This window comes from Xyrauchen texanus, chromosome 22, assembly GCF_025860055.1.
Source record: "Xyrauchen texanus isolate HMW12.3.18 chromosome 22, RBS_HiC_50CHRs, whole genome shotgun sequence".
In the NCBI taxonomy this organism is placed as follows: domain Eukaryota; kingdom Metazoa; phylum Chordata; class Actinopteri; order Cypriniformes; family Catostomidae; genus Xyrauchen; species Xyrauchen texanus.
The window spans coordinates 17,582,163-17,607,093 of NC_068297.1; the positions used below are offsets into that span (position 1 = coordinate 17,582,163).

The following is a 24,931-nucleotide window of genomic DNA, read 5'->3' on the forward strand; positions in this document are numbered from 1 at the left end:
TTTACTTCACACCCACATTAAAAGCTACTCAGGTGACAACTGCTGTGTATGTGTATGTATTGCCAGCTGCCATAGAATAGTCAACTGTGTTTTTGCATCTGCAGTACGTGTGTGTGTGTGTGTGTGTGTGTGTGTGTGTGTGTGTGTGCAGTACCTGCAGTAGACTCTTGAGTTTGAACAGCTGTGATTTGACAGAGGAGCAGTCCTCAGCCATGTGCTTGAGAGTGAGCTCATCTAGTGAGACCACTGTGTGGCTGTCATGCTGAACTGCATGATGGAGAGGCCAATGGCCTGTACGACACCCATCGTAATGCAACCCAAGCAGCCTAACAGAGTGAGAGAAAATAAGGTTTAGACTACAACAAAGAAATAAATCATGTTCCTTCCTAATTTAAGGGAAAGCGTCAGTATTAAAGGGGTCATATCTTGAAAATAAATCTCATTTCCCTTTAAAGCTGAAGAGTGTGATTTCTGCACCACTAGCACCATTGAATGGAATTGCAAAAATAAACACTATACATATTAAGTAAAAAATAAACACCTGTCTGCCGTTAATCAAACAGATAGTCCCATGCCCACCCCCTGCCCCGCTTCCAACTCGCACCAAACTTGCACCATTGGTTGAGTTGTTGCGTCAGGCTGGAAGGGTCGCTCAAAACTTTGAAATTTGTATAATGCCACGGAGTTAGTGTTTACAATTTGAGAAAATAAATTTAGAAATAGCCAACTTCTTATAGTTGGCTCTGCATATTAAGCGGGGATAGGAGAAAGTAGTTTAACATTGAAAAAGTAACACACTTCAGTTTTAACTTGTTTAAAGGGGTCATGACATGGGTTTTTTTATTGTATTATTATGTTCCCTTAGGTGCAATTATAGTATTAATATATTTTTTTTTAAGAAAAACCTTTAAAATCTAGTGATTTATGACCTTTTCCCACCCTGTTTCTCATCCTCTGATTCAAACAGTCTGTTTTGGGGGCGTTTTCCATTTAAGACTTCAGTGTTAACGCCCACTGTTATGATTGGCTAACGTCAGTGCCTATGTATCAATTATTGATGCCCCCAGCCAGAACAATATGCAAGTAAACTACGTAAAAACACTGTGATTATTCATAATGAATGAAATTGCGCTTTAAAAAGTAGTTTAAAGTTTAAAATAGATTACTTACAGTTTGCGTCGTCGTTGTTCCCAGAATAGTCGGCACGGACTTATCTTTGAGCAACAGTTTTCTGGCAAAGCCAGCATCATATTGAGATTTGTTCTCAAAACAGTCATCCTTAAAATGTACAGAACAAACGCTTAAGTTAACACTGCCGTGACTGGGACGTCCGCAAAAAATAAACTGCATCCATTTTTCCCTGACGTCTGGATCTTTCGGCAGCTTATTCAGAGGTTTTGTTTGACCACAGCCAGGAACAGCACATCTGTGTGGCATCGTAATTTTCCTGTGCACAAGCAGTCTCTGTCAGAGCTCGCTGTCCATCGACTGAACACTTGTGAGGCGACGGCGTCATACGAAATGAGCGTAGTTGTCTTGGCGCTTAAAGCGTAGTTATCTTGTGCTGGAGGCGGTCATATGCAAACGCTGGTACGTCACTTCTAACCGTCACGTCACTTCTAACCATGAATCCCGAACGAGCTGTATTTTGAGCTTGATTAAATAAATGATTCGTTTAGAATGGGGAGGACGTCTTAAAATATTAAACTTGCAGGACGTTTTAATGATACAAAGACCTCTTATATACCAAAAGATCAAGGCAAATTTGGTTTCTCATGTCATGACCCCTTTAATAAAAGCGTTTGATGACAACAATGTAACTTTTAATACTCAAAAACCCCTCCCCAGTATAAAAAGTCAATTTATTGAAGCTAAACTTAAAAAATGCCAGATGTGTGGATTCCTGATGCCACATTCAAACACTGAATACTTGATCGCTGGCATGTTCAGAAACATGGCCTACTCAGTCTCGGTGGGGTAATAGTAATACTATTATTTTTCAAAACACCAGCCGATGATACTATCATTCAAATTTGTTAATATGTACCAATAAGAGTATACTTCTTCTGAAGGACCTTAACATTAGGAATGAGTGAAGTTCATCATTTAAGGTCCCTGAACACAGATCAATCTGATCTGAACATATTGTGCCGCATGTTTCAGCGCAGACCCAGTCAAAATCTAATGCAGGCCCTACAAAGAGGCTGTCAATATAAGATGTTGCAGCGCAAACTATGATGGACCCGTCAGCAAACCTGCCTGTGTGTAAGCACATTTACATTCATTAAGGTAAAGCAGCAAAAAATGGCCATTCTTTCATTCTGAGGGTCAGAAAATGTGGGAAATTGTCATGTAAATTAAAAGATATCTATTTTGGTGCAAAAATAAAAACTTTGTGAGTGGACATCAAAGAGGAAAAACATATATTTGTGCATTTGGCAGATGCTTTAATCCAAAGCAACTTTCCATGCATTCAAGATACAGTAAGTTTTATCAGTGCAATGTTACTAGCACCATGCTCTACCAGTTGAGCAACAGGAACCTCTCATTCTAAATAAAATACGATATAGCTCCTTTAAAGTATTATATCCACAGTTCATCATTCACCTTGAGTATGTATGTGTATACTGTATGTTCTAAGGCTTGTTGTCACCTGTTGTCATTGTGAGCATGATCAGCTCCACTCCATCTCTGCTGTCTCCTCCTCCACTGAGCCGGCCGGCCCCCCCTCTCAGAGCGCTCACAGTGGGCCATTCCATCTACATCCACAGAGGGGTCAAAACCAGTCAATGACAAATAAGCAAACACAATGAACAAACACCCACAAGCCAATTCACTTTGAAACATGCTATTTCCACATTATGTTAGTCTCCGAACCACACTCAGACACAAACACAAGCACTTCTTGGTATCAAGGTAATTTTTCTCTGGGAGAATTTGCAGTGTCCTTCCAAATTTTGGTCTTTTAATGTTTAGATGTAAAGCACTCTCAATGCCTGAGGCAAGATATCAGGGCAGACTACCAATCACATACTCTAGAGGCATATAAAATATCTCTCACACATACAAACACTCTCTACCTCCATCTTACCACCTTTCTAAATTCTTTATATACTTTTCTCTCAATCTCTTTCTATGCGTCTCACATACTACGGATAAGACAGCAAGCAGTACAGATATCCATCTAAGCTATTCCAAAACAGACCTGCTACATTCCTCTTGTCCTTGTAGCTTGTTCTGTGTAAGAGCTCCAAGAAACAGCTTTAAAAACAAGCCAAAACTCAAACTTAAGAATACAAATAACCTTGGAACTAAGGGTACAGACGGTCTGTTTAGAATAACATTTCCAAAGGAATTACAAAAATTTCAAATTTTAAAAAAAGGACATGTGTTTAAATTCAGCTGAACAAAAATTCCCAGAGCAACAGAGCCCTAAAAAGAGCACAGTAGAACTCCAACAAAAAATTAATAAAACTTTTAAAAAGTCTTGTCAAACTCTTTCCAACTTTCTCACTGTTCAGTTGAGCAGCTGTAAATCCAAGAACCTTTCCAACCGGTTGGAAAGTGTGTGTTTTTGTGAGTTCTGGGAACTCCCTGGGAGCACTGATCATAATAAGACACACACACACAGAGAGACACGCAGCTGTAATCCTTGAGCCCCGGGGCCTTTAGGATGAACTTGGTGGCGGTTAGGCAGTGGTTTTCTTGCCTGGGTCGACACAGCCCTCAGGCAGGGCCTCCCTCTGGTCACGAGAATCGCCGTCAAAACAGCAGGCCTTCCTGCCAACCAAGCGGACAGATCGACCATTGAAGGAATGAAGAAGGCAAGGAGAGAGACAGAGAAGGAGGGGAAAAATGGGAGAGAGCCTGATGTCATCTATTCCCTCCTCTAGGCCCTGACTAAGTCCCAATCTCACATGACTGTAGGGCATGGGGCCCGGGGCAAAAAATACAACAAACACACATATTAGAAACTGTTATACAGGCATTACTGCTCAGGTGGCGCTTGCCAAAATGTAAACTAGACAAAACACACAAAATCAACCAGAAACACAGAAAGACACTTTAATAATCATCTATTAAAGATATAGTTCACCCAAACATGAGGTGTCTTCATTTACTAACCCTCATGTTGGTCCACACTTACACTGGCAGCCAAAAGCTTCGAATAATGTAATTTTTTCTGAAGGAAATTTATACTTTAATTGACCAAAGTGGCATTTAACTGATCACAAAATATAGTCAGGACTAGGGATATCCCGATACCACTTTTTCAACTTCCGATCCAATTATGATATTGGAAATCTCAGTATTGGCCGATATCGATCCCGATCCAATACCAGTGTTTTTTTTGCATAATCAGTTTATAATATCTTTACATAATTGTGTGGAAATAAATGGGTGTTATTTCAATATAAATGTATAGCTTATAAAGAAACACTTTATTATTAACTAATATACTGGATAATGTAGCAGCAACATTAACAGTAATTCCAGTATAAGTCATCCGTAGAAATTTTGGCAAGATGTTTTTATTTTCTATCTGGACTTTAAAGGATTCAGATCTCTTTTTTGTTCAATGTAGTTGTAAGTTATCAGCTCACTTTTCATTCACACAGTCACGTTTTGGAACCCATTCAACTTAAATATTATTATAATTTGTAAAACAAATTATAATAATAATTAGAGATGCACCGATTGCAATTTTCTTGGCCGATTTCGATTTCCGATTTTTTGCAAGTGTGACCTGCCGATACCGATTTTTTCCGATTTTCTTTCTAAGAACTATTATTGACCACATACACAAACAAACCTACCTTTCTTCAAAGCTAAAATTTATTTTCATAATAAAATAAATTATTAAACATTACAATTTCCCCCAAACTGCACTAAGTTACAGGATCTTCTCTCACTTAAACAACTCTCAAAATAAAGTGCTCTGTGACTGGAAAGAGGTAGAAATAACAATTAACTGCAAATGAGTTGCTTTATATAACAAATTTCATTTTCTACTATTTTTATAAATGGACCTTTTTCTCTTTATTACTTGTCTAACAAAACAATTCCAAAGACCTGAAAAACTGAAGTGTCCAATACGCTCAACTTACATTAGATGTACAAATATCAGTTGTAAAACTGAGCACTGCTTCGGGAACGGCTTGCATACCTGTCAACACTCCCGTTTTTCCCGGGAGTCTCCCGTTTTGTTATTTCTCCCAAAAAAACTCCCGTAATTTGTTAGGCCCAAACCACGTTATATGAATAATCACATCAATATATTGTTCCAAGGTGGTCCAGTTGCCAGATCTTGAATGAAACGCATCCTACTCACACAATCGACACATCATACAAATTACAAATCATGTATGACCACAATCTGGCAACCTACAACCCATTTGCGCTGTTGATATCCGCGCAGGCAGTAGACGCGGGATGTTAAATCAAGCATCACTGGTAGAGGGGAGGAGAAGAATCAGCTGGTGCTCCGGCGAAAAAAACAAAATATACATGTACATTTAACAGCTGGATGGAAAAATTTTATTTCATATCCCGAAGCCATATCGACAATGCCCACGCCTTTTGCAATGTGTGTCGCACTGATTTTTATATCGGACATGGTGGGAAAAATTACGTTAAATGCCAACGGCACAATTTGTATGTATTTAGCCTGCCTCTGCCATCTAGCACCCCCCTTCCCCTCTCCCGGATATGGGTACCCAAATGTTGACAGATAACATTCTTGTGTGTGACATGACACAAGATTAAACAACTCGGGCAACGCGACGTCGGAAAATAACCTCCTACTCTGTATCGAGGAAATTTATCAGATTTCTGAAACCTCTGTCCTCAACTATGGAGAACAGCTGGTCATCCAGGGCCATGAATTCCATAATTTTCCTCGTAATTGCTTTGGTATTTTTGTTGCTCATACCAAGGAATGATAGGAGAGGCAGCTGACTTGTGACTGGCTCTGAGCTCTGGCTAGCTTTAGCTGCTTACACTTTTTAGCTTATTTTTTTTAAAATGGGCATTTTATAAATGGTGTTATAAATGTCTAATTAGGTTTGTTGATCCGAAAGTTATTGTGATGGTTCCCCCACGGTTTACTTTGGCCTTACAATTATTACACATTTCAAACTTTATGTATTCATCACTCACACAGTGAAGATCTCCCACGCCAATGACATGTTTATGTGCGGCTGTGAAGATATTGCCTGCGCCGCTGGCAACAAAACGGACCGGCTTGGAATCGGAAAGATGTGAGGCCGACCGGCCGATCACCAATCCGGGCCGAGCATGCGGAAAATCTGCTAATTCCGGTCCCTGGCCGGTCGATCGGTGCATCTCTAACAATAATAGTAATATACTATAATAGTAATGTATAGTAATATATCTCAATCGTGCACGTTTGGTCACTGCTGTCACAGAACTCCCTGTGTTCTGATTACACGCACCTGCATATCATTAGTGGCTAATCAAAGACTGCATAAATACCCCGCTTTCACACACACACACACTCTTTGCCTGTTCTCATCGATAGTATCTCTGAGACTCTATGTCAAACATACCTGTGTCTTCATTATTGCCTGCAAGTATCATAAAATTGTTGCAAGTTATCTCTTTCATCGTGTCTATACACTGTCTGGATATTACTTACCTGCTGTTTGCCACTCTGCTCAACTGGATTTACTCAATATTTACATCACTGTTTCAATCCTCTGCTAAATAAACCCTGCTACGGAGTTCATATCTCGACCTTCGTGGGTCTCTTTGTGACAGCTTTAACTTTTAAACCCTCACTCTTTTTATTCACAGTTTAATTTGCTTCTTTAAATTCTGGTAAAATGCACCTCCAGTGCCGTTCTAAGTCCATATTACAAGTGAACCGAACTGCTGAGCATCTACATCTGAGATGTTGTTCGTTTGTAGCGTTCAAATATTGTGCACCGGTGAATGCTAAAAATAGCTGCGTGTGTGTGTGTGTGTGTGTGTGTGTGTGTGTGTGTGTGTGTGTGTGTGTGTGTGTGTGTGTGTGTGTGTGTGTAAACAGAGAAGCACCATTCACTAACGCGCTGGAGCTGCGCGTACATTTTATACGTTTACTTATTAAACACAGCCTATTGCGATCACAGAGCTATCACACGTCTTCAAGTGGCTTTGAATAAAATGTACGAGTCATATGAACTGCTTTAATGGTGTTTTGACAGTAACAAACATGACTAACACACAGTATCCCATTTGGGTCGGGCTCGTTGGACCGATACCCAATCCGTCTAAAAACGTCAGTATCGAAGACGATACCGATCCAGGTATCGGATCGGGACATCCCCAGTCAGAACATCACTGATGTAAAAAACAGCACCATCACTATTTGAAAAAAGTCATTTGTGATCAAATCTAGACAGGATCCATTTCCAGCATCCATCACTCCAACACCTTATCTTTGAGTAATCAAGCTAAATTGCTAATTTGGTACTAGAAGATCACTTGCTATTATATCAAACACGGTTGAAAGATATTTGGTTTGATAAATGGAGCTTAACATTGTCTTTGTGTTTGTTTTTGAGATGCCACAGTGTGCAATGGACCGTCATGTCTTAAGGTCAAATTTAGATAAAAAATGGCAAAAAAGAAACGGCTTTCTGTAGAAACTCGTCAGTCACTCATTGTTGTACAAAGGTGTACACTACAGTCTTCAAAGACAAAGGACAACTGGCTCTAACAAGGACAGAAAGAGAAGTGGAAGGCCAGATGTACAACTAAACAAGAGAGTACATCAGAGTCTCTAGTTTGAGAAATAGATGCCTCACATGTCCTCAGCTGACAGCTTCATTGAATTATACCTGCTCAACACCAGTTTCAAATACAACAGTAAAGAGAAGACTCAGGAGTGCAGGACTTATGGGAGGAATTGGAAAGAAAAAGCCACTTTTAAAACAGAAAAACGAAAAGAAAACTTTAGAGTGGTCAAAGAAACAGACATTGGACAACAGATAATTGGAAAAGAGTGTCATGGATCTTAATCCCATTGAGCTTTTGTGGGATCAGCTAGGCTTGTGGGATCAGCTATGTAGATCTCTGCTATTTCAGGTAATTTCTCTCTGCTTCCAAGACTCTGACAACTGCAGATCCCATAAATGCCTTGTGTAAAGCCGGGGACATCTCTTGCACAGGAAAATACACCTTTAGACTGAAGGAAATCCCTCAACACCATATACTCAGAGCCACTTATTCACACATTCATTCACCCCAAATTAAAATGATGTCATAATTTCTCCTTCCTCATGAATTCCCAAAAAACTATGACAGTTTTTTCATACAATGAAAGTGAATGGTGACTGAGGCTGTCAATCTCTAGAATTGAGCTAAACATCTCCTTTTGTTTTCCACAGAAGAAATTCATATTGCTTTGAAATTACATACAACTAAGATAACCAAGCTGCTGAAAAACATGTTCTGTTGCTCTGTGTTAGCCAGCTGTGTTAGATCACTGTAAAAATGTACATTCCACACAACAGAAAAGTCATAAACACCTGTAAATATGCACTGTAAATCATCACAAATCTATTCATTATGTTTATTTCATTAAAAATAAAAACTCTGACATGGCCATTCAAATTAAACTCAAAGTCATTCACATTCATAGTGGTGATCATCACCTGTACTTTGGATGTGATCAATCAGCGTAATTATAAAAAGAATGTTCCGGGTTCAATACAAGTTTGACTTAATCGACAGCAATGTGGCATAATGTTGATTACCACAACAATTATTTTCAACTTGTCCCTCCATTTCTTTAAAAAAATAAAATAAATCTGTTACAGTGAGGCACTTACAATGGAAGTGAATAGGGACAATGAAAGTGAATGTGGCCAATTTTTGGAGGGTATAAACTCAGAAATGTGAAGCTTATACTTTTATAAAAGCACTTGCAAATCTTCTGTTAAAACTTTAACAGAACATTGTTTTTGAGCTATAAAGTTGTTTAAATTGTCATTTTTGCAGTCATGTTATGGTTTTAGGAATTGTTGACATGCATCATGTTTACATGCATATTGTTTGTCTTGTGTCTATACTTTTGAAACAGTGAGTATTTTAACGTTCAAAAATTGGTACCCATTCACTTCAATTGTTAGAACCTTATTGAAACCAACATTTTTGCTTTTTCTTTTTTTTTTTTTAAATAAAAGTAGGAACAGGCCTAAATTAATCTTTGTAGTAATCAACATTATGCCACAAATGCTGCTAATTGAGCTTACCTTGTATTGAACCCGGAAGATTCCTTTATATCTGATCAGCTCTCACTGTCCATGTGAACATAAATCAAATGGAAAGTTAGTTAATAAATCAAAGATGAACACATTGGTTATTAGATTACAGATTCATTAAGTACGCTATTATGGTTATAAAGGCAAGTAGTTTATTTATAGTCCTGTACTGGTGCTAAATAGTAGGGGTTGACCGTTTGACCAGCCTGGCCTATAATAAGATCCGATAGTAAAGAGACCATATTATGCTCAGTTACAGGTTTAAATTTTTTTTGGGGGGGGGGGTCTACTAGAATAGGTTTACATGCTTTAATGTTCAAAAAACACATGATTTTTCTCATACTGTACATTGCAACAGCACCTCTTTTCACCCTCTGTCTGAAACACTCTGTTGTAGCTCCTGTCTCTTTAAAGCCACCTTTCCGAAAAGCCCACACTTCTCTGATTGTTCAGCTGGCCCAGTCTGTTGTAATTGGTCAACTGCTTAGAGCGTGTGATGGAAATGTAACGCCCCTTACCATAATCAAGATGCAGATACTGAAGTTGCAAAAAACATCACAATGCTCTATGCCAGCAGTCACCAATTAGCTGGTCCTGACCCCGAGACATAATGACAATGGTTGCCCCATGTCATTGTTTCTACAATTTAGGTTAGCAGCGTGAAAAAACAACGGAGCTGTGCACACAGCAAGCGCACTGGGGCGTAGATAGCACTGATCTTTCAGCACTATATCTTTAAATATTTTTCTCTAGCACCAAACATACTTCATTAATGCCCTTACACGCACCGCATGTGTTGCCTCTCTACCCCAGCCTGCAACATGAGGCGCCGCATAGTAAAGCTGCAGACACGGGTAGAGTAGGAGTTATTTCATGTTATAGCTAACGATGGCATTGATAGTTGTAGCTAGCTAACCAACGTTAGCCAACTTTGATAGCGTTAAATATTTCACATCCGTTGTGAATAAAATCATGTTGCCCTTTTTGGACTTGACTAAATGGGCTAGCCTGCAAACTACATTAAGTGTCAACTCCAATAACGTTGATTCTTGTCTCATTTCACATGTTAATAAATAACATTCTGTTATGAGCGGTTTAGATCATTATTTTTATATATTTACAGTTTCAGCTCAAATGAAATGCAGTGAGGAGCTCACTTCACTTGATGTTTGAAAAAAATTATGTCGATATGTTGTTTTCCAGTATTTATCAGAAGATAATATTGAAATGTTCAGTATTTAATTAAACACATGTTCATAGGCATTTAAAGGACGTTTTGTGTTGGAGTAAATTTTGACACTATCGTTTAAAATTTTTACTGCAAATGTATATCAGCCCCAAATATCGGTTTTCGGTCTCCTTGATTACTTAATCATTATCGTATCAGCCCTGAAAAAAACATATCGGTCGACCCCTCCAAAACTGGCTCAGAGAGGCATTTATATTGTTATTTTTTGGGCAGATCAACAAGTTTGAGAAAACAATGGTAAACATTCATAAAGTCTTTTTTAAAACATTTACAGAAAAATAAAGTCAACATCTTACGTAAGAAATGCTATTGAAAATTCCATACCTGTAATCTCGGTTTTGCATGGACTATGGACCTCAAATTGACTGCAATTTTTACTACAGAACTCAATTACACACTCTCTCTCCCTCTGTGTGTGACAGTGTAAGTGTGTGTGTGTGTGTGTGTGTGTGTGTGTGTGTGTGTGTGTGAGAGTGTAAGTGTGTGTGTGTGTGTGTGTGTGTGTACTAACCACTGTGTAAGGCGCCATCCTCTGGCAGATTCACATCAAGAATGAGGTCATCATCTTCCAGGTCACATGATACAGTGTTTTCCAAGTTATTCAGAATGTCCTGAGCATGAGAAATGACCAAAGAAAGAGTGTTACATTTTGAGTAAGGCAGCATTCAGTAATTAGCATGAACGATATTTGTGGTAATTAATGGATATTGGTAATCGCTCTAAGAAAGTGTGACTAAGAAAAATCAGGCAGAAGTCACTGGCCATGCAGGAAAGAGACAGTGGAAGCTACATAAACAGAAAAAAGAAAAAAAAGTTTCTTGTTTTTCTGGGGGGTTTTTTCCAAGATAAGGAGCTTAAATCAAAAAGGTGACTTTTCTGCCTAGTTGATTATTTGAAAATGCAAAAGTGCATCAAGGTGAAAATCAATACGCCTTAAAATCGGACAGAAAATGAGAGTGTGTGGTAGACACACAGGGGCAGTTATCAGGTATTGCAAGTTATTTTAATGCATTTTAAAGCGATTCTCAACATCAAGTCTGGCTCAAAGACTTCAAATCAAAATAATCTCTTTGAGGAGACGTTTTGAAAGACATTCACTACATTTCTTTGTGTAAAATATTGGAACCAAATACAATAAAATGTGGCCTCACTACGTAGCCTCAATTAGCACCAAGGAAAGATATTACTCTGATGTAAAAGAGCTTTAAAGCATCTCTTTAAGAACCATTCAGTATTTATTTTGGAGTTTGAGTAAAATTTGAGTGCATGGGTGAGTCTCATAGAACTGGAGCCTGTTCAGAGATATTTAGCTAAAGGTATGTTCCAGGTTCAGTACAAGTTGAGCTCAATCAACAGCATTCGTGGCATAATATTGATAACCACAAAAATGTATTTTAACTCATCCCTCCTTTTTATTTTTTTTTAAAGAAAAAAAAGCTCAAATCAGTGCACTTTGAATGGAAGTGAATGTTTCATTATACATGCAGAGGAATTGAAACGACATGATTTGAATCTGGGATTTACCCAATCTTAATCCTGGAATTCCACAACGTCATAAATTGAAAGACTTTGGTGCCAATGAGTCTCACATCTGGCCAATAAAACTAACAAAGATACTTGTCTAGATCCCATATGACTCATCTGCAAAAAACTTCTCTGCCCTAAGGTCAAAGCAATAAAAGACAGAACACACACTCTTGGAGTTCCCGAGAGACTCGGGACAAACAAGACTCTGTCCTCCGATATAAACCAGTTTGCTACACTTAAGACTCATCAGATCATGTGACACTGTGATCATTGTTCAGCAAACAGCATCTTAAAAAGGACATTCCTTAATCCAGAAACATCTCACACAAAGTCACAGTACTTTGCCGAATCAATCCTATTAAAGATAAAAGACTGCATGGACCCACATAAAATACCTAGTCTTGCTTGGTAATTCTGACAATTGCTTTAAAATGTGGTAACCTGTATAACTGACAAATTAATGATTATAGCATACCTCTTTAAAATGTGTGTAATGTTTTATCCATGTTGTATAACCAATGAATTAACCAGTATGATTTGTAACCAGGGATTGTCAGGTTTTGTTACCTACACATATAATATCCATGAAAGAATGTCATGTTTAGTTTGTAAACGTTCGCTGGCATATGCAGAGAAAGCTGACGACAACGAATGTCATGCCTCTTGTACCATTTGCAAGATAAAAAGTGAATGATTAAACATACACTATATTGAGCGGGAATTATGTAAAAGAATCTAAAAAAAGGACCTTAAAATCAACTGTCGGAAAAGACAGTTCAAGTCAAGTCAAGTCAAGTTGACCATGTGACTCTGAAAAGTCACTTCTGATTGGTGCAGGACACCTTTGGGGATGTGGCCAATTTCAGTTCAAATGTTTCCAAACAGGAAGAATATGCCCTCTTCTCTTGTGGTCTTCCCTCTCTGCTTGTTTCTCCTGCTCTTCTGACTGCTCAGACTTCACTCTGACTCTTCCCTCGAGGTCTTCTCTGGATCTCATTGGAACCAGATCCATGCCATGTGAGGTCCAAGGAAGCTCGGGACTCGAAGTCCCGAGGAAGTCTCTCAATCTCTAAGGTTCAGAGAAGGCATCACTTCAAAGCCAACCTCATCATTCATACAGACAATAACTATCCGATCTTACGGAGGTCCAAAACATCGACGGAACAAACTTTTGACCAAGAGCCAAGAACCAAGCAACACAAAGAACGCAAGTACATCTCCAATATTGTGCTCAAAGTGCTGGTGTATTTGTTAAATACTTTGGGTAATCCCTTAATTTCAATAAGCCATGAGAACAATATCACTCCAATAAGTGAATTAATCATAATTCACTTATTAAAGCTAATTCCTCACAGTAGAAATTGTGAGCAGATACAACGAGACGTTGTAATACGATTTTATGATGGAGAATAATCTAGTTATTTGTCATTTATCTAATTTATAATGGTTGTCGAACACGACTAATTCCATTATACATTTCATTAACTAATAATGTACAATAAGGACAGTTTAATTTAGTTCATAGCTCATATATTTCAAGACCCTAAATTTCCTTACATATAAAGGTGTGAGAATGAAGGCACTTTAACGATTCCCGTCTCAATATAGCATACCAAATATCTTACATGAATGTGGCCAATTTTTGGAGGGTTTAAAAAGGCAGAAATCTCAAGCTTATAATTTTATAAAGGCACTTTAATTCTTCTGTTAAAACACATGTATTATTTGAACTGTAAAGTTGTTTCAATTGTAATTTTTACAGTAATTTTAGGGTTGGTTGACATTACATCGTCATGGCAATGAAGTTGTACAATTTTTACTTTACACAGAAAAGGTTAGTAAGCGATTTTATCACAATAAAATCATAATGATGATGCCGATTTAATGCATTAATTAAAAAAAAATTTTCTCCCCAATTTGGAATGGCCAATTTCCAATGCGCTCCCAAGTCCTCGTGGTGGCATAGTGACTAGTCTCAATCCGGGTTGCGGAGGACAAATCTCAGTTGCCTCCGCATCGGAGACCATCAATCCGCACATCTCATCATGTGGCTTGTTGAGCGCGTTACCGCGAAGACATAGCGTGTGTAAAGGCTTCACGCTATTCTCCGCAGAATCCTTTTTAAACATTGCCTAATTTGATAATTTCTATTACCAAAGTTTACAAGTATATTATGTAAAAACAGGTGTAAATCAAACGGCATTAAAAAAAACAACAACAACAAAAAACTTGTTTGATGCCACATATCTAATTTATTAAATGGTTAGTTCCAGTCCTGGGTGCCGATTGGTCTATAGCCGTGCTTTATAAACTATGACCCCTTCACTGAGTTACTATTTGTATCGCAGCACAGCACCCACAGCCGATCATTAGGATAGCAATCATTTATTTATTTTACTTATTTTGAGAACATAAGTGAAAACTTATTTATTTCACATTCTTTTGAAATTCAATACAAACTTTTTAATTACAAACAATATTATCATCTTAACATACGAGTGAAAATGTGTTGGTATTGGTAAGTTGGCATGGCAACAACTTTCATGCATAAACTGTACCGAGCAAAGTGGGAGACAACAAACTACTGTGAACTAAATTTTAAAAATAAATATTTATCAACCACACTTGTTTGGGTGAAAAATGCTTGCTGAGAATGCACCACACAGGACATTGTTGACAATAAATGAACCCCCAAATAAAATATTATGCATCACCAAAAAAACATTTTTGGAAATATAACTTTATTTGGAAATATAATTTTATTACATACATTTTCTTTGTTAAAATGCTTTGCAGGACTTTTTCTTTTCAAAATCCTAAAATTCTGTTTATATTCAGGTTTAAATAAAAAAATAACAAATGTGGTTAATAACAAACACACTATATGATCGTCATTCATTTAATTTCAGTTCAAGTCAAAATTCATTGTCATACAGCCATGTATGTAGGGTTTAGGGGGTTTAAAATGCCCTTCCCTTACAGGTTCTTGTTCTAAATTTACATAAAACAATTGAAGTAGGACACCTTGAAAAGGGTTGTTATTTTTTTAATTGGTTACTTGACATTTAGTATATGCTTGAACAGTGTGATTATTATAGGGAACTTCCTACAAATCAATGCAGGGTTAAGTGTTTTGCTCAATGGCACAATGCTGATAACGGATCTCAGTAAGCCTCCTGTTCATGGTTCATGTGCTACATTGGTTTAAAACTGCACCCTTTATGTTTCTAGCCCAGAGCTAGTGGAACACTCTGCAACAAAAACAGTATTTCTTTCTTTCAATTCAAAATCAGTTCAATGCCATTTAATATGCACCACACATAAATCATATTACATTATAGAGGTTATTAAGCTACATTAAATACATTTTCTACACAAAAAAAAATGTTATTTCAAATACAAAAGCATTGAAAGTGTGAACATTTTTGCATAATCCAGATTTCACAAATAGCAGGCAGCTGGAAAAACATCACTGTACAAATCTGCTCTAAGCACACTTTAGAAAACATCAATCATATAACTGCGATACATTCACAAAATACAGAAGACGTACAAAAAAACAAAATACCTTCCAAGCGGACACATTGTTTTCAAATCCCTTCCATCATATTTATATCTACTTATATAGAGACAGGCCTCTCTCCTACATGCACAACACACTGTACTCCACCTAACAAGTGTAAAAAGTGTATTCAATGCACCCAGAGTTCATTTTCTTTACCTACCCACACACACACACACACACACACACTCACACACACACACAGTCTCCCGGGTCTCTCTCTCTCTGACGCTCTCAATGTATAAAGGGGCTTAGTCACAGAAGGTTGCTTCAGAGGAAATGACATTTCACTGCGCCAGGCGGCAGCTTAGACACGCAGGCCGAGCTCCATCAGCACCCTCCTTCTGCAAAGAAAGAGCAGGAATAACGCAGCCCATTTCACATAGGCCTGGACGAATCAGCCGGAAAGATCGGATTAAAGGTCCTTTTAGAGCCAGACTGTTAGAGACAGAACCTCAGATAACATTTAAGAAAGGTCCAATCGGACAAGCCCAGAATCCTGATCACATTTCACGCAAAGTGGTGCACTAAGAAATGTAACATCATTTAGGGGGGAATTCCTGAATCATATTACATCAAGGACAAATCACTCTGATGCCTACAGATAATGTATATTTTGAATGAAAGAGTTTGGGTCTTACAAACCAAGCCAAGCTTTCAATGGCGAATCAATACGCACTGATTTTTGAATATGCATTGCTATTCTGTAATAGCTTTATTTCTATATATAAAAAATTAATAGATGCAGTTAAGAAAAAAATATTGGAATATTGGTCTATTGGAAGAGAGGTATGAAACATGCTTGCTGCTTATATACACATTGCAAAACATTTTCTAATAAATTAACTACACACTGTATTGCCTAACATAAAAATTTTAAAATATTATTTTTATTATGATTAATAGCTAATTATCGTTGATTTAAAAATATAGTTTAAATTAGTTCAAAAGTCATACACGTACTTACTCAGTGACGTCACCGCATAACAACACCTGTCAAACTCGCTTAATTTCAAGCGGCCCGCAAGCTCAAGTTGCGTACACACTGCCAGCGACATTGCGCGCGACAGCGACTCAATACCATTCATTTTCAATGCTAGCACAGCGACTTCCGGCGACACGAGCTGTCGCGACCGTTGGCGCTAGATGTGGGCGTGTCCAGCGTCGCTCCAAAGTTGAGAAAAGTTCAACTTTGGAGCGACTAACGGAAGCGACAGCCAATAGGAGAGAAGACGGGAGAGCTCACGTGATCCTTTCTCTCTCTCTCAGCTCCTGCAGTAACGGAAAGGTGGATGAAAGGCTAATTCTTGCTGTTAGAAATTTTCCAGTGCTCTGTATGTCTCTTACCACGTACAAGGACATTTTTAAGAAAAATACTGCGTGGAAAGGTGTATCTGAGATCGTAGGGATTTTATGGACCCAGACAGACCGGCGTTTGCATTTTCGCCGCAGATAAACAGCCGCTCTGGCAAACAGCACGCCTTGTTTCTCATTCATCTTTGATATAAAGCATTTTATGTACTGATTCCATTTATATTTAGTCTTTTCCCTCCAAAATGTTTGTTTTTAGTGGCAAAAAAAGAGATTCGCTGTCAACAGCAATGGAGTGGCATCCGTGAATGTCATTTATAAACGTTACTAGGCGACCAGTAGTGGGAACACCCACTAGCGACTTCACCGCCAGCCACTGGCGACCTGCAGCGATAAAGTCGCTGGCAGTGTGTACGCACCTTTACTCATGATTAAGCTGTGTTGATAATTGACCCATGTAGCGCGGTTTCATTACGCTTTTGAAGTGAGCAAAATTCACTTCAATACATTCAGATGATGGGATGGCTCATTTATATTCACGAGGAAAGCACTAACTGATTGTTTAGTGAAACGTTGCAATCCTCTGCCATCCTACGTTTTAAGGTGCGTCTGGGTCCATAAAATCCCCACTCCATTGCTGTTGACAGCGAATCTCTTTTCTTGCCACTAAAAACAAACATTTTGGAGGGAAAAGACTAAATATAAATGGAATCAGTACATAAAATGCTTTATATCAAAGATGAATGAGAAACAAGGCCTGCTGTTTGCCATAGCGGCTGTTTATCTGCGGCGAAAATGCAAACGCCGGTCTGTCTGGGTCCATAAAATCCCCGCGATCTCAGATACACCTTTCCAACACAGTATTTTTCTTAAAAATGTCCTTGTACGTGGGAAGAGACATACAGAGCACTGGAAAATTTCTAACAGCAAGAATTAGCCTTTCATCCACCTTTCCGTTACTGCAGGAGCTGAGAGAGAGAGAAAGGATCACGTGAGCTCTCCCGTCTTCTCTCCTATTGGCTGTCGCTTCCGTTAGTCGCTCCAAAGTTGAACTTTTCTCAACTTTGTCGCGTCACTGGACACGCCCACATCTAGCGCCAACGGTCGCGACAGCTCGTGTCGCCGGAAGTCGCTGTGCTCGCATTGAAAATGAATGGTATTGAGTCGATGTCGCTGGCAGTGTGTACGCACCTTAAAGCAGCACGAGGGCAGTGCAGCTGTGGTAATTCGCGTACAGATCTCAACCGCACAGACTATTTTAAATGCGCTTGTGAACCAGTGTGATGTGTGGAAGGGATTGTGAACCCCGTTTGTATGCAGTACAGAATTGTTCTATCTGGTTGATGAAACTAGCTGAAACGTATACCCTGAAAGCATTTTTAAGGATTTCATGCTTAAATGGCATACCCAAAAGTAAGAGCTATTAACTCATAAAAAAATAAAAATGTGCAAAAAGAGGGTCAATTGCATCAAAAAGTTTATTAATTTTTAGAAAACCTTTCAAATTTTGAAATATATTTTGATCATGCTCAGAGACTTTACTTTTGTCAATAACAAAACTGTATGAAAAGTGGATGGAAATTATGTTATTGTTAAAACCAAGGATATTATGGAAGAACTATGGTGCATTTTCATAATTATGGATCAAGCTATCAGTTTTCCATCTGTATAAAATCTGTACTCTTGTCACACTCCCTGATTGTAAGAAAATGTATGTTGTTTTGTTTGCTTTCAGAAATTCCAAGACATGGCTGTAGTTTAATTAGGAGCCTGATGAAAGGTGTTCATTTTTCAACTGATGTTACTGCTGCTAATATAATAATTTGCTGCATCCCAATATCAAAATCAATATGTACTGTCAAATGTGCATTTCAATGCACATAACATGTAATATAATTTGCATGAGTACCAAAGGGACCTTTGAGGGCACAAATGAACCCTGATGTGGCTCAGGCTGAAATTGAGTTCGACACACCTGTTTTAATCTATTCTTTGACTAACATGCGCGAATATGGGTCGGGCGTTGCGGGCTTGTGGACACGTGCACAACACCACCACTGCTAAAAACAATCCTAGGGGAAACACTTTACAGGATAGGACCGACTCTTATTACCCAATCAGCACATCCAGAGTCATCGTCACAGACATAACACACTTACTCAGCTGAGATTCATGCACAAATGTATTAGCATCATGCATTTAAAAGCACCACCAGCAACTCAGAACTTAAAAATGCTCGCGCTTCATCACTGCCTGAGAGTAAACAGCTTTCATTGAGTTTGTGTTCCTGTCATCTTGAATATGGGCATTAAATTAAATTTCATAGTGGCAGTTCCACACACAGTTGTGCCAAATGCTCAGACAAAACAACCTCTGAGACTGTGTCAGAAAAGGCTCTCAATATACAATTAGATATTGCAGGTCTCAGAGAGATTAAGCTACATAAAGAGTCAATAAACCAGTTAGTCTAATAAATTAGACTGTGATTAGGGGTGACATATTTATGAAAATTATACAAATCCTGTTTACAGTATTAGTAATGTCAGCTGATGATAAAGCGTAAACAATGCACTAAAACTCTCTGCAAATTAATAATGAAACAGAAGCAGATTAAAAAGGCATGTTCCAGAATTACTTACTGTCTTGAACACAAAGGTGTATGCACCTAGCTCATTAAGAGACTAATGAACTGGCCTGTAAATGCCTCCTGCAAGACAGACTATATTAAGAACAAATAAACAACTCTTAACTGAGCCTAACAGGGGATGTGTTTGAAGTCTTAAGTCAACCAAGGCATTAAACACATACACAAACACACACGTATATGATAGAAGGAGAGAAAGAGAGAGAGAAATGTTGAGGCGGACAGAAACAGGGAGATGCTGAAAATGTTTGTCTTTTGAATCTCTACTGCCCCCCAGTGGCCTAAAGTATTTTCATGATTTCAACACAACCAAATTGCTCTTGCAGCATGTTTTCACACGCTATCATGAGAACAGTCATATTGTACAGACTGCAGAGTATATCTTAATAATCATCATATCTGTAGCTGGTAGGCTGTAAAAAAAATTAAAAAAAACACAGATACAAAACTATTTTTGGGAGGGTCTTATCTAATGGCTGTTTATTAAAAAGGGAAAAACAGTGGTTGAATGGGCCACATTGTATTTTAAAAATAAATAAGAATATACAGAAACAGATTAAATTAAAATTAAATAAAAAAAATTAAATATGGTTCAACAAAATATAACAAATGAAATACGGTACAATGAAGTAATGAAATACGTTTCAATGAAATAGAGGGTAATGTCAAAATCATCATCATGCGTGGAGTGATAGAGACCGTTTGAGCCATTATGAGCGCTTGTAGCTTGACTTTCTTTAACATGAGCATTCTCAGTGTCCATCAAACATTCTGTACAGATTGTAACAGTGACTTCAGCATTGCCCATGGCGGGTTAAATGATTGTAAAAGACATGTTGAGGTGAGTTAAACAAGTTTCATTTCATGTGCATATTATTCAGGCCGGCTAGTTACCTAGGCTACATGAAAACAATAAACTCCTTAGACCTGTTTAAAGTTGCAATGGAATATAAATAAAAGCAGTTTACATAAATAGTATAAGCAGTTTATATTAAAAGTAATCTACATAATTAACAAATAATTGCATAGGCCTATAGCCTAAAGAAATTATATATTATGCTTTTATATCTTTTAGGGGAGGAGGGGTCCGGGATACCTCCATGAAATGACTTTTTGCAGGTTGGGATGCCTGCATTCACATACCAATGAGAGCAGAGCTGCCATGCAAGGCGCTAGCCTTGGGGTTCTTGAGCAACTTGGGGTTCAGTGTCTTGCCCAAGGTCACTTCAGCATGTGGAGTCATGTGGGCCAGGAATCGAACTGCCAACCCTGCAATTAGTGGCCAAGCCGCTCTACCAACTGAGCCACAGCCGCCTCAAAGCATAATTAAGCATAATCGTCTGCGATATTAGTAAGCTAGCAAACAGAAGCTAGCCAGGTAAAGTAGCAAATTGTTGTTCATTTTCATTATAGCATGTGTCTATGGATGATAGACGAAAGCACAAGCTCTTTCCTAGTCCGATCAGGGTTGCCAGATGCCAGCAAGGTTTTCCAGCCCAAAACCTCGTCAAAAACCGCGAGAATGCACAAAAAACCGCCCAAATTTGTTTTGGCTTGTTTCTCGCTATGGTTTCTCGTTTAAACACATGATAATCATTAACGAGTTTTAAAATTACCCATTGGTCCGTGTACTTTGCGTCCATTCGTTTTTCCTTTTTTAACCTGTAATCAAAAATTAACGGTTGTTGTATTTTTAAAACACAAAGTTGAACACCAAAATTTGAATTTGAACTGCAAATGCTGCAGTTAAAATATATATATATATATATATAACTGCAGCATTTGCATATATATATCATATATATATATATAGTATAATAAATATATAATAAATATTTATTTTTATAAAATAAATTTAAAAAAAATATTGACGCACTGTTTATCACTTTTTGCCCCTTTATTAAACATTTAAAATATTCACAAATTAATATGGAAAAAATGTCCATATTAATTAATTCTAAGGCCAAACCCGGAAATTATATTTTTCCCGCAGTGCTGAATGAGAAGAGCCATGTCTCTGGAACAATACAGAGAGGTGATTTAGATTTTTGTTCTGTGCATCTGGAATGCACCTGTCTCGACTTTCAGTATATCAGATAGTTCATCAACAGCATTAATGGCAGTGTGGCACGCAATGTACGTTGCTATCCGCAGTTCTCGTCGTTTCTGGTCATTGTTGTCAGGGTTACTGGACTCACCCACTCTGCTAACTGTCTGACCGTTGGCTGGCACCTTGCCTTATGCTTCTTGGTGGATGCATGATCTTTAAGATCTTTTAAATGAGCACGGATATCAGCGTTGCAGTATTTACAGTGTGCCTTTCTTTCTTCTGCACCCGGTGCAATCTATGACTTTAAGTCTGGATCTCTTTCCCACTCTTTCCTGTAACTTTTTCTATATTTTGCCCACTTTGGCATATTGTCAGTGTCAGTCAGCTAGCTAAGTTTGAAAACCCCGCGCAATCTAGTGTGTTTGAGGGGAGGGCGGTGCCGGCGTGCGTGACGTGAGCTGAAGGGAGGGAGTGTCTGTTGTGAGTTTAGGGGGCACGTCAGCCAGACCTGTAGTGTGTGTGTGTGTGTGTGTGTGTGTGTGTGTGTGTGTGTGTGTGTGTGTGTGTGTGTGTGTGTGTGTGAGAGTGAGTGAGTGAGAGTAGGCTACTGAACGGAGAGTCGCCGAAAGAAGGATCTGAAGTACCGATCTTTCGGCTACAAAAACCCGCCGAACTGATCCGAAACCAGCCCAATTTTTGCCCACCCGCCCAAACCCATTTTTGCCCGCAAAAAAGATTGCAAAATCGCCCAATTGGGCGGGAAACCGCCCAATCTGGCAACCCTGAGTCCGATTTCACCTCACCTGACCAATCACGCTCTCTTCAGAAGTATGCTACTAACAAATAACTGTTTCTGTTTCAAGCAAGCGCTGAAATACAGAACTGCAAAGCAGATGTTTACGAGTCTTGTATGTGCGGCTTACGAATATAATGATACGGTATTCTGTGCTCGATGCACATTAAATTAATTCCATCTCGTGCTTTGATAATGTATGTTTTATACAGAACATATATGGTCTGAGTTCGGTTCGTGCACGTCGCTAACGTGCGCTGACCGCGTTATTTTAAAGCGCTACGCATTTACCTAAGTTGCACATTTGCCTTATTCTAAATATATTTGGCCATAACAAGTGTGAACAAATCTAAAGTAACCCCATGGCACCGGGTTATGTGAAGCGAGGAAAAGATGTTTGGAAGAAGCACAAAATGCCTCTGCTAGAACACACAGAAAAAAACACTGTCTTCATTCAAAATAAAAGGCTTGATAAAATAAGTAGGCTTCCTTCAAAATAGATGCTTGAGACTGTATAGCAATTCTGTGCACTCAATTACTACAGAAATATATTACTATTAGCCTATATATTACTGTAGAGTATGGGGATATAATAATAATGTTAATAATAATAATAATAATTTAAAGAATGGATCTTAAAAGAGGCTGCAAGTGTAAACACCCGAGTAACTGTTTCTATTAGCAGTACAGAATAGGCAAAACATGCCTTAATTTACTAGTTAGCAGTTCTAAAAACTTTTTAACCGAGCAACTGTTTAATGTAATTTTATGTTTTTTGTTGTTTTAGAATAAAGATCTAAGCAGTGGCAACTGCATTTATTTATTTTATTTTATGTTTTCAAATTGTGCAGCCCTGCAATTAAAAAAAGTTTTAAATAACAGAATAATTGTGAGAAATAATCGTGATTAAATGTTTTTACAAAATAATCATGATTATAATTTCCACCATTAGTGTGCACCCTAAATCCTTACCATCCATTATCTTTAAGGAATAGTCTTCCATATAGTCAATTCTGTCAGGTAAAAACAATATGAAGTAGACCAGAGAATCTTAATAGAAATTTCAATGTTGACACCTATCCCAGAAGGTAAACGTCTTTGTGGTAACCTATATAGTTATACATACCGATGTACGTCATTCAAACATCCTCATACTGGAAAATCTAATCTGATAAAAGGTATAATAAGCTGCAAAACAAAAGGTTACTTAATAACCCCACAGCCACCACCATTGTGTCCTTGAGTAAGACACTTAACTCCAGGTTGCTCCAGGGGGATTGTCCCTGTAATAAGTGCACTGTAAGTCGCTTTGGATAAAAGCATCTGCCAAATGCAGAAATGTAAATGTAAATGTAATAAGTTAAAAAACATGAACTGAAGAATATCATAGTTAATTTATATTTTTATATCTTATAGTACTATTAGTAGCACATTTTATAGAAAATAATCATCCTGATGCATCATTACGTTATATAGGAATTGAGATGGTGTCACTACCAAGAAGAGGTGGGGATTTGAATCAACTCTTGCTAAAACGAGAAGCCTTTTGAATACAGATTAAAAACTTTGGTGCCATATGGTTTGAATGTTGATTTTGAATCAAGTAGTTTTTTTTATAAATGAGGAAATTAAATCTATTTTGTACACATCTTGAATTGAAGGTTGAGAGTTCCCTAAAATAAATTGATAGTTGTGTGTGTGTGTGTGTGTGTGTGTGTGTGTGTTTAGTATAAGCTCTCTTATATGATTTGGTGGCTCTTAAGTATGTAATGGTCATGTCATGGTTTTAAAAGTGCTAAAGTAATGTTTCTTGTGACATACAAATCTCGATTATATATGTCACAATGATATTTCATTGTCTTAATTGGTTGAGACAGGCTTGTTAACTAATTACTAAATGCCCATTGTGATGTCACTGCTTTCACCAGTGTGTAAGGACTGACTCTATATATATTGCTCTCCATTGTGAGAAAATTGAACCTTGGCAAAGGATTGTTGCCAAAACGTTGGTAATAAAATACTTGTATAGTATATCTTATACTTGTAAGAGAGTGTATGTTATATATTTTTCTTTTGAAAAATTTCTTGTTAAATAACATTAACAAATGGAACCTTTTTGTAGTTACTGTAATTTTACTGTGTGGGGCATAAATATATAACTGCAGCATATATCTTGCAAAAGTGGGGCAAAGAGCACATAAAAAACAAAATGTTTCTGTATTGGCCGAAGAAAAATCTGAGATCGGTATCAGCCTCAAATTTCCAGATCGGTGCACCACTACAACCAACAAACAAAACTGGGAGCTCTCCCGCGTTCCAACACATGCGCAACACTAGGAGTTCTCAAAGGGGCCAGCCAGATCCAATCTACACGAAACCTCTCCAATTTGCTACATATCTATTATTAAATAGCTAATAATGGTTTCTATTTCTGCTACGTTGCGCCAGGCAGCGCAGTCAACAAATAGGTCTAAAATGATTCTTATTGCAGTATATTAAAGCCACCATCTCATTAGCCGGTTCAGA

General features: G+C 38.0%; 1 protein-coding gene across 1 annotated transcript in view; it reads right to left on the reverse strand.

Annotated features, from left to right (window-relative positions):
- The window catches only part of LOC127662099 (serine-rich coiled-coil domain-containing protein 2-like), a 63,251-nt gene that overhangs the window by 14,231 nt on the left and 24,089 nt on the right, over positions 1–24,931 (reverse strand). Inside the window, exons 5-7 of the mRNA XM_052153074.1 lie at positions 11,030–11,129; positions 2,654–2,759; positions 155–326 (exon numbers count right to left, since the gene is read on the reverse strand). Of these exons, the coding sequence (XP_052009034.1) occupies positions 155–326; positions 2,654–2,759; positions 11,030–11,129 (378 nt within the window). The remainder of the gene's footprint in view (positions 1–154; positions 327–2,653; positions 2,760–11,029; positions 11,130–24,931) is intronic.